At 37.0% G+C, this 11,488-nt stretch overlaps 1 protein-coding gene across 17 annotated transcripts in view; it reads right to left on the bottom strand.

The window, feature by feature from the left end:
• Nucleotides 1–2,403: 2,403 nt before the first annotated feature.
• The window catches only part of tns1b (tensin 1b), a 231,354-nt gene continuing 222,269 nt past the window's right edge, over nucleotides 2,404–11,488 (bottom strand). For 12 of the 17 annotated variants that reach the window (XM_081369325.1, XM_081369335.1, XM_081369336.1 and 9 more), the window contains 6 exons: nucleotides 9,492–9,563; nucleotides 8,557–8,583; nucleotides 6,676–6,841; nucleotides 5,965–6,033; nucleotides 5,626–5,655; nucleotides 2,404–4,298 (listed from right to left, as the gene is read on the bottom strand). In XM_081369325.1, coding sequence (XP_081225451.1) covers nucleotides 4,157–4,298; nucleotides 5,626–5,655; nucleotides 5,965–6,033; nucleotides 6,676–6,841; nucleotides 8,557–8,583; nucleotides 9,492–9,563 — 506 coding nt within the window. In that variant the 3' untranslated portion in view covers nucleotides 2,404–4,156. The remainder of the gene's footprint in view (nucleotides 4,299–5,625; nucleotides 5,656–5,964; nucleotides 6,034–6,675; nucleotides 6,842–8,556; nucleotides 8,584–9,491; nucleotides 9,564–11,488) is intronic. The other 5 variants (XM_081369337.1, XM_081369339.1, XM_081369333.1 and 2 more) reach the window with 1 other exon arrangement.

Below are 11,488 nucleotides of genomic sequence, written 5' to 3'. Positions count from 1 at the left end.
TAAATGTAAAAAAATAATAATAATAATTCATCCCAGATTTTCAATCTAGTCTTACATTTTTGACCCTTCTGTATATGTCTGTACAGATTCTCATCCAAATTCCCATGTTTCTTCATATAGCCAGGGGTAATGACATCAAATCAAATTCATTTTGTGCCTGTATTTCATGCATTGCTTACCCGCCTAGTCCATAACTGAAGGCTCATTTGGCTATGAAAGAGAGAGTTAGAAGTAATGCATTGCCAATCACTGACCAGCCACCAAGGTTTCTTTGTGTGCGAGTTTATTTTCCTCTGTATCTGACTGAGCACTGTGGAAAAAGAGGCTTGGCCTCCGAGGGGATTGGTGCTCTGACAGTCACATCAGTAAAAGCAAATACCTTTCACTCAGAGCCGTTCAGTGTAACGCTGCACCTCATGCACATGCGCTGAAGCATCAAGAAGTGCACAAACCAGGACTCTTTTTCTAGCAACAGTGTACTTTAATGTAACTGATTTGGATCGCTCTTTAATGTATATTTTTTTGCCAAAACAATACAATGAGGCTGTAAAACTTGAAGCAAATAAAACAACGTGGTTCTGTACAGCAATAGTAGCTCATTCACACATTCTAAGTCTGTTAACAAGTGAACATAAAAATATATATATATATATAATAATACAACACTGCTGACTAATACATGGAGGAGTAGGGAGCTGGTTTTGTTGGAGGATGTTTTTTCGTGACTGCCTAGATATTTTCAGGTAAATGCAAAAACAATTTCTGTGTGGTTTGGAAATGATTGAAAAAAAAAAAAAATGTTGTTTATCTGAGCCTATATGCACCGAATGAAATGTCCAGAAAGGCAAGCAAAGCGAGTAAATACATATTCTAGTGTGCGAAATCACTCTTACACCATGTCTACACCAGACACGTCCAGTTTGACGAATGTAGGCGGCTTCCAACTCAACGGTCGACACTTTCTGCATTCCAGTGACTTAATTATGCTGGGGTTTTTAACTTGCAAATATCATACATGTGAATTGATTGCTCTAAATTGAATTCATTATGTATTTAAATATCGTCCTTATACATCATGTCTATGGCCTACTTATTTTAACCTAAGCAAATGTGCACATTTGTTTCAATGCTAAAATTGTGTCTCGTTCATGAAACATGACAAATTAACTGTGTAAACTGTAAATTCATTCTTATGTAAACTGAGTAAGAGTGGACTTAATTCTGCACAACTTTCAACTGTATGTAGAAATATGTTGGTATTTTAAAACAAGCCATGCAAAGTGGATTTTAAGAAAGCTTGTATTTTGACTAAAGTGTAGCCTGGAGCTTCCAGTGTAAACACGGTGTTGCTGTTATAATTGAAGCAGTCATTTTTATCTGATGTTTTGCTATTTTTTCAGCTCCTGATCGTTAAGTGCTTTGCATTCTTTTGGAGTAGATTTTTAAGGCTAAACAAAAGGGAATCATGGCAACCAAACACAGTTGAATATATATATCCGTCATAGCATGTGCATCGAGTCAAAACAGACTGCCATGCCAAAAACAATAAGCCGCCGTCCGCAAACCACCAGACAGTGATCAGTTCTCAAACATATAAACGTGAAATAAAATCTTTGGCAAAAATGAAGTATTTACATACAAAAAAAAAAAAAGCAATAATTGTTTTGAAGACATAGGACAGTTGTCAGGGGGGCGTGGGTCGAACATCCTGCTTAAACTAAAGAGTCAATGGGTATTTTCACCTCAGATCACAGTTAAAACACTGCAGTATTATTTTTAAACTAAATTTAGCAAGGATTCAGAACTTGTGTGTAAATCAAAGGTAATTGTAGAGGATGCATAGATAGAGATATGGCTGGCAATACCTGACAGCGCCTCACGATGGCAGTATGAAACAAAATACTGGAATCTGCCTGAGAGAATCAATGCGAGCGACTAAACAAGTGGGTTTCGCCGAGGGCTGAATACTGGGAGGGAAAGGACGCCAAAATAATAATAATATTAATAATAATACAAAAATAAAGACACTTCCTTACTTTTCTTTACACAAAGCCTCTTGCAGTAAACACATCAGCCAACTCACTTTATCTGAAGGAACTTTAGGATGTAATTCTTATATATGCAAAAGCAACAGTGAGTTCTACTTTGAATCCTATGTCGATCTAAAGCTAAAGAAAAAAGGATGTAATAATGACAAGCTTTCCAAATACATACACTTTACACCATATATAATAGAATGCTCCTCAAAACCTCATGATTTTGAAATATTAGTCAAAATAAAGAGTATTTCTTTTGGAGGCTAATCTTTATGTAGACTATACAATATATCTATGGGTAAATGAGTTAACATAGCGCAAAAAAAAAAAAAAAAAATATACAATAAATATTCAGTAAAATCACTTTTTGAAGTATTTTATATATACTTAGCTTACTTTGGGGTAGAATGATAGTGTGAGTGTGTTTTAAGCGAGGCATAGAGATTCAGTGACAGATTCACACCTTACTGCCAGATACACAATGATACACACTCAGACCTGAAGAGAAGAGAGCTCAGCAAGTGGAGACCAGGAACTGAATGGTGACGCTGGACACTTGATTTGTCTTATATGTTGCTTCACTCAGCTCAATTTACAGCTATCTACTTGGAAAGTGCAACGGAATGGCACGTGAAGTCGGACGTCCATCTATTCCTGTGATTTCAGAGATATTTCTCCAAGCGGAAGAAGGTGAATGTAGAATTTAGAATAATATCAGTCCAGATTTTAATCCTAATCTCACATTGTTTGTGAGCCTGGTTTCTCCCAAGGTTTATTTCCTGCCACTGTCGCCTTTGGCTTGCTCAGTTGGGGCTTAAAGACAATCATTATACAGAAACAATTATATATTTGACTGCACTGACTCAACCAGAGAACTTGATCTGAATTGAGCTGGATTGTCTTCTGTACAGCTGCCTTTGAATTCACTTTACAACAGACATTGTTATTGAACTGAATTGAACCAACACTGCTCTGAATTGCACTGACAAAATATTATTTTCTGTAAAGCTGCTTTACAGCTGAACTCTGTTATTTTCCTGTTTATTACTGTGAAGCTTCTTTGAAACTATCTCTATTGTATAAAGCACTATATAAATACATGTGACTTGACGGTATGCATGACGTCATGCGAACATGGCGGCACTGAAATAGATGTGCACAGACAATGATGAACATTCACTTTAAAGCAAATAAAAATGTTTTTTCGACAACTATACATGCAAAACAAAAGCAAGCATTGCACAGAGAGTGCAATTTGGGTGCTGTACTTTTTGTTTCGCAGTCAAACACCTGCAAAATCGAGTTTCAGGCAACAGAAAATTTCAGTAGAAATGTCACATATCCGACTTCAATAATGAACCTGGAAATCTGACATCAGGTGCCATTGTATTGCACTCTTTCGAGTAGAGAAACATCAGTTAGCAGCTGGATATTTCTGGACCAGAGGTGAACGAAGATGCTGAATTACTGAATCAACAACTCCAGCATCCCACGTTCTCTCAGAGGAGCATCTTTGAGGGTGAAGATGTCTCACCTGTCCTCACTTATAGCTTCTCTCAGGTCTGTTATATGCGAGGGACCTTCAAAATCCCCACAAGGTTTTGAGTTTATTCAGAGTGGACTGGAAATTGCTTTTAGTTGGCATATGAAGTGGTCTTGAGAAGGAAAAGAGTTCATATGTACAGTTTTGACGAAGCAGCTGTGGTTTACCAAGATATACAAGAACGCTTGAATAATGATTGGTTTGTCCTGACTGCTCTCTTATCTTTGGTACATCAGCCCCAGATTTCAGCCAACTCATCAACTTTTTTTTTTTTTTTTACTTTTTCTTGTCCTTTTTTTCTAAAAAACAAGCAACAAAATCACTGAGATCATTTCCACGTCCCCTGCGAGTGAGATGAAGATCACCTCCTCTCTGTCCTTCACTCCTCTACGCCCACAGTGCACTTCCTCTGTCCCTCGTCCTCACTACCGTCCGAATAACCCTTCCTCACACATTCACAACCACACGTACACGCAGCCTCTCACCCAAACATACAGAACGAAAAACAGAAACGTAAAAAAAAAAATCTAACAGAGCAGAATGGAAGTCCTCCAGAAGGCAGCGCTGTGTGAAGAGTTCACCGCTTCTGAGAGTTGATCATCACTTTAGAGACGAAGTTGACGATGGCTGTGGCCGGCTGATCGGGATCCATCTCAGCGAACAGGTGACTGACGTTGTCTGTTGTGCTGCCCTGCTTTCTGGCCACAAAGCCAAAGAACCTGTGAAGAAAGAAAAAAAAAAACCCTCTTAATATGCAGTACTTGAGTGAATCTAAAACGAACATTTCCAGGTCACTATCCTATGGAAGCTTGTTTCCACTCCAGAATAAAAAATTTGTGACTTTTTATCTCACAATTCAGATTTTTTTCTAAGAATTGCGTGATATAAAGTTGCAATTACGTGTTATAGAGTCAGTCTGTTCCTTCAGAATTGGACTTTATAACTCGAAATTGCGAGTTTATATCTTGCAGTTCTGAGAAGAAAAGTCAGAATTGTGAAATAAAAAGTTGTGATTATCTTTTATCTTTCATATTTTTAATAATATTTGCTAAATTACATATTTTTTTAACCTGAGATGTACAGCTTATTCTGATTTGGAGAACGGATGCTGAATTAATTGCATTTTTTTGGTGCTAAACAGCAGAATTCCAGAAATGATATATATATATAAATTGACTACCAATTTCGGAGTCTAAACTGTTTCTCCACCAAATTTTTCGGGGTTTGTGGGAATCATATACAAACTCTACCAAGTTGTGGGAATCATATACAGTAATAAGAATAATAAGACCCATACCTCTGGTCATAAAAACATGGCTAATCATTTCTTATAGCATGAGCTCTGGCACACATGGTGACATTAGTGAACATGTTGTGAAATGCACAACCCTGCTTCACCGCTGAACATATGAACCCTGCAGTATTGTTCCTTCTGTGGTGGTATTATATTCAGGCTTCATCTCCTGAACCACAACAGCAGAATGATGTTCGCTGTGATCATGTGCTTTCATCCTCAGTCCAGTCCAATGATCTATTCTTCCTCTCTAACATATCTGCCTACTGCATCAACAGCACATCGCTTTATAACACAGCCGCTCCAGAACAATCTCTTTCAAACTCTGCCCAGATCGAGCCGTGAGGGCTGTCACATGCCTCATTGCTCTGGGAGCGTAAAGTGTCTTGTGTACTGAGATCTGCTCAGATTGTGTGTGAGAGGATCATATTATACCCCCCCCCCCGAGGATCACTTATATATAATAGTCACTTATAAAAGTTTTTTTCAAACGAAAACCTATGTTCTGTGGCCTCAGAGAGTAAATCATCATGACACACATGTGTGAGGGTTAGCAGGCTAGCATCAGGTTGTGTTAGCAGCACAATCCCGCTCATTCATCATGACACCCCTGAGCATAAGCATTTTATCCCATGATGCACCAGGGAGGGGGAGCAGCGCTTGACACTGATGCATATCTAAACTGCTTTCAGATAACAACGTCTGCTAAGCTGCAAAAGATCAAGTTCTTTGTTATCATAGCTGGTACTTACTTTGCAGTGCCACCCTCAGGTTTGCTCCACCTGGAATTACATTGAAACAGATAATAGATGTTTAACTTCGGGATTTGACAACTAAAGCATTATAACAGTAACATATTTTATTTATAGAGCATTTTTGATATTCTCTTAAGGTTAAATTAGCTTTAGAAAAATCCTCAATTGTAATAATGAGCAACATCAACATCAACAGAAATACTGCAAAAGCACCACTATTAAAGCTAATACACTTAAACATAGTTCTGATCCTGTCAGATCCACAGATCAATGTATAAATGCGGTGACATTGACTTTTGTGTCTAAAGTAATGCTAATGTTTCAGGGTTTTCTTACTTCCTCTCCTGTGGATCAATGTCGCAGAACGTGACCGTGCTGATGGGATAATGACGCCTGAAGAAAAGCCTGTGGAAGAAAGCACAGGTATGTGCCTTTAAAACATGTTCACATGTAGCTTTTGAATGAGAAAGAAAGAAAGAAAGAAAGAAAGAAAGAAAGAAAGAAAGAAAGAAAGAAAGAAAGAAAGAAAGAAAGAAAGAAAGAACGAAACAAAAGAAAGAAAAAAGAAGGAAAGGAAGAACAAAAGAACAAACAAAATAAAGAAAGAAAGAAAGAAAGAAAGAAAGAAAGAAAGAAAGAAAGAAAGAAAGAACGAACGTATGAAAGATGGAACAAATGAAAGAAATAAGAAAGGGAGTATGAAAGAAAGAAAGAGAAAACAAAAGTATGAATGGACGAAAGAACAAAAGAATGAAAGAATGAACAAAAGAAAGAAAAAAAGGACAAATAAACAAAAGAAAGAACCAATAAAGAAAGAACAAACAAAAGAATGACAGAAAGAACAAACAAAAGAAAGAAAGAACGTTCAAACGAAAGAAAGTACAAAAGAAAGAGAGAATAAAAGACAGAAAGAAAGACAGAACGAAAGAAAGAAATAAAGAAAGAAAGAAAGAAAGAAAGAAAGAAAGAAAGAAAGAAAGAAAGAAAGAAAGAAAGAAAGAAAGAAAGAAAGAAAGAAAGAAGGAAGGAATGAAAGCGTTCCCTCACTTTCTGTGGTTGTCAGTGAGCGTGATGCCCTGCGCAGACACTTTGAAGTGAACGATGGCTGAGGAGACAGCACTGCTCGTCAGGGTTTCTGAGATGGCTTTAGAGATGGCCTGAGGTCCAGTCAGAGACTCCATGTCCACTGAGTTTATGTACAGGACATTACATGCTGGGAAACACAGGGAAACATGCACTGATGAATAGCCATGTGACATCTGCAAACAATTCAATTACAAGCAAGATGCACCTTTAAATAAACTCTAACTCTTCACACATACTGTGATCTCATCAAACATACACACACATATCATTAGTATATTCTGCATTTGCATAATCCAGTGATTCTCAAATTGTGGTTTGTGGGTATTATTTATATATTATTACAGTATTTAATAATATTTTGAATTAGCCTTTATTTAATGTTTTCAAATTTATTTTTAATTTATTAAGTTTATGTGCTTTTGCCATTTTATTCGTTTTTTTTTTTTTTTTTTTTTTTTTTAGATTTCCATATTTTTATTTCAGTTTTAGCACTTAAAAGTTTTAGGGCCCTAATATACACCTGGTGCAATGCAGCGGCAAGCGTTTTTTGATAGTTTCACCGTGACGTAGTTATAATTTTCCCGTCCTGCGCCACATGGTTTAAATAGCAAATGCATTTGTGCCCATTTGTGCGCCCATGGTCATGCTGGTCTGATAACGAGGTGTGTTCAGGCGCATTGTTGGCGCGTTACTATTTTGAGGAACTGAAATAGACTGGGCCATTGACCAACTGAAACCTGGTCTAAAATCAATGGCACAATATTTCTTTTTTTTTATTTAAAGAGCGCGTTAATAATATGCGCCTATAGGCAGGTGCAAACACTTTGTCCCGTAGATGGTCAGCTTGCGCGCTTTAACCTCGTGCAAAAGTAGATCTGTTTGCGCTCTTGAGAAGCGTTCAGTTTTTCCGCTTGCAAATTCCGCCACGTAAACAGCGAATCCGCCATGGTGCGAGTGCAACTGGCTTTTAAAGGGAATGAGAGATGAGACTCTGGTTGTTGTTTTTTTGCAAGTTATGCCCAAAACACGCCCATTACTCATTAAGAGAATAGGGACAGCCCTTTTAGACCACGCGCTGGTGCGGCGACCATTTTTCCCGTTGTTAAACTAGCAAAAGTGGACACTCCCTAAGTGCACTTGCACCATGTGCTTTAGACCATGCGCTTAGATCGTTAAAAAAGGGCCCTACGTTTTTTTTAACTCATATTTGTGTGATTTCTTACATTGCATCAGGTTTTTCATTCTTGGGTGAAGGATGCAAATCAGTATTAGTGCTTTATTTTTAACATATACATTTAAAATATTCTTTGTATTTTTTCTTTTTTTTCTTCTTAAATTTGCAGTTTTCATTATTAAAGTTTTCACGGTCTTCAAATGCAGATGATGGTTTGTATACCAGTTTATCTTTATTAAACTAACTTGATCTACATTGCTATAGAAATATGTACTTTACCAAAATATTGCAACAACTTATTAGCATTCATGATTGATTGGCTTAAGATTGGGCCTTGTCTTAAAGCCGGAGATGAAAAGAAACTGAGAACCACTGGCATCATCTATCAGTAGATCCATGCATAGTAATCTAACATCAGTCATGAAAGAACATGCCATATTCAATCAGAAAGGTGTTCTTGAAATACAATCGAGGCCTTGACAGACAGCAGCAGCCAAACAGTTTTTAGCAGACAGGTAAAGGTGCTTCTGGAGGTCTGAACCATCATCACATGCACAGACAGTAAAAGAGGAGTACGGCTCTCTCTAGACACGGCAGTCAAAGTCAGGTTAAACACGACAACACAGATAAATCAAAGAATTAAACACGCAGAGCATCACTGGCTTTACCATGGGAGTCAGATGAACTCTTCTGCCCTAAATCATTTCCACAGGAGTGACACCGGGGTGGAGAAGAACATGGCAGTTGATATCAGATAATAAACAAGTAAAAATGCTTGGACTAATAGAATAAAATTAATGTATCAAGAGAGCATTAATAAAGAGCTAAGATGGATAAAAATTGCTAGTAGATTCAAATCTACCAATAAATGATCATTTTCGAAGGCTAAACACTTAAAAACCTGATGAGATTGTACCTTATTTAGGCATTTAATTCTGTTTTTGAACAAATGTTCCAGATTCAGTGCATCACTTTCATTGACATTGTAGATTTTATATTACGGTAATGTACTTGTTGCATGTATTTACAATAGTAATAACAGTAAATTATGCATAATTACATGCAATTAACCCTCAACCAAACCCTAATCCTATAGTTAGTGCATGTTGTTAATTAATATTACACAAAACTTAATTAAATAATTACACTCTAGCAATGGTAGCTTAAAATAAAGTGTAACCTAACCTATATTACCTATTACCTCTATGAAGAATGTAGTTGAAGCAAGAAAATATTAACTTTTTCATTTTACTAATTAGTTTACATTCTCTAGGTTTCCATTTATGTATAATTCATGCAAATTCAATGTATTATATCTATCATTATTATAGACATTAGCTATATCACTAGCATTTAAGGCATAATGTTAATTATTGCATCCAAATGGTATAATCAATCTTTTGGAGTGCTCTCGGAGTATACATTTATTTGTCATTTTAACAGTTGGAAATGGAGCGTAAAAGTGGACTTCAAAGATTGTTGCGCCCTCTATAGGCCATGATCAACAACTAGTCGACACTAAGCTAAAAAGCATCATGGATGACATTACTAGAGCATACTAGTCTGTGCAACCCCTATTAGACATTGATGTAAATATCCTCACCTGCACCCTGTTTGAGCATCTCTGTCGCCGGGTTAGTAGGTGTTGCAATCTCAGGTGATTCCTCCAGAGGATCTATAAAAATGACAGGAGGTCAGAGTTTAGACTGTGCATATTATGTCAGGTTGAGTGCTACGATCCTTCATTCTGCTGTGGGAATTCTTGCTAGGCTAGGAATCAAAGCGCCTGGCAAACATGCGTTCACTCTGTGTTTGAACAGGTCCGTGGCTTCATGCCCCCTGACACCTGGATGGCATATAGCAGTTGGCTGAGGACGGAGTCAGCTGAACACGCCACAGTGCAAAACTCAGAAAACACTCACGATTATTCACCCTGGGCAAACAGGACATACATCATCATGACAGAGGGCACAGCTAATTGAGGTCATGATGAGTGGGGAATGTACAGTACATGTACACAAACTCATACAGTGGGCTCCAAAAGTCTGAGACTACTAGTGAAAATAGTATTTTTTTTCAAACAGACATGTTTAAACAAAGGAGTGCAGAAGCATCAAGCTCTTATATGCAAATTGTGCGGTATTACATTAAAATGCTGGATAAAAACACCAAGATGCACATAAAAAAACTGAAATATGCATATAAACCGTATTCGCTCCTATGAGAAGTATGCACATGATAAAAACACATTTACCAAATCCATTTTCCAGACGTGCATGTAAAAAAATAATGTGACTTTAGGTGCGGTCACGCCATGTTGTAATTACCGTAATTACTAGATTTCAACTTGTAAAAAGCATTCATGTCCTCTTAGAGCTCGTAAGTACAGCTTGTAAAAAGCTCTATACCACCTGATTCATTTAGGCATTGATAGTGTTCCCATAAAACAACAATTCCCAGTCCGAGGACGTGCTCCAAATAGAATGTCACGTGTCAGATATATATAAAAAGCATCAGCAGCTTGTGCAGTGAAAAACAAAAAACAAAAACAAAAACTTGATTTTGATTTTCCTAGAAGAGATAATTCAGTTCTCTTGACCTCATGGAATGGAAATGCTGCTTTATTTGCAGATTTGGTCTATATTCTTATTGTTCACAAACAGTAAATTCAATTTTCAACTTGCATCAAAACATGGCTAATGTCACACATTTGATTAGGGACCTAGAAATAAAATAAAATAAAATAATGATAATATATATTTTTTTATTGTTTTCCATTTTTCAAAATCCTAAAATTTATTTCACATTTAAATAGGGATGCACCAAAAATGAATATTCTGGGCTGAAACCAAAAATTCTGGATGCACTTGGCCAAAGACCGAAAATGCTTTTAAAAATAATTTATTTCTTATTTTAAATTAGCTTTTTTTGCATAACTGTATTAATATTAGACCTTTTAATGAAATTCAATAATTGTAATGATACAGAATTGAAAAAAATAACCAAAATTGTTTTGAAAGTAACACTAAAATTGAACAGAAAATACATTAATATTCAAATAAATGTATTATTCTTTATTCAGTTCTATGTAACAGAATCAGATTTAACAGATATATTTTTGACCAACTACCTAAATGTATTGTCCTACTAAGCTATTATTATCAGAGCGTATCAAAGAGCGGATCAGTGAACAAGACGGCAGCGTCATTTTACCAGAGTTGCCCAGCACAGCTATCCCACACCCACAGTAGGGCTTTTGCAAACAGAAACAAGTATAGAAATTTCATGTTGGCGCGTTATTTGAGCGAGACTTTGCTGTTCTGATAAGCATGAGCGGTACATGAGTTGAGCGTTCGCATGGGCCGTTAGCAACTGAGCCACATCCAAAGTCGAGAGTGAAACCTGAGCGCTGAACACTGAGGCGCATGGCGGGGTGGCATATATTTTTGGCTCATATTTTCACCTCTTTCGGCCAAAAAACGAAAATGCCATTTTCGGCAGCTAAAATTTTCGGTGCATCCCTGCATTTGAAGAAAAAATAAATGCCATGTTTTCAGAGTGGTCTCAGACCTTTCAGGACCCCACTGTGTGTGTAGAGAA

The sequence above is a fragment of the Scardinius erythrophthalmus genome (assembly GCF_964197995.2).
Source record: "Scardinius erythrophthalmus genome assembly, chromosome: 6".
Taxonomy (NCBI): Eukaryota; Metazoa; Chordata; class Actinopteri; order Cypriniformes; family Leuciscidae; genus Scardinius; species Scardinius erythrophthalmus.
The sequence above is the reverse complement of the archived record's forward strand: the minus strand, read 5'-3'. Positions and strand labels throughout refer to the sequence as shown.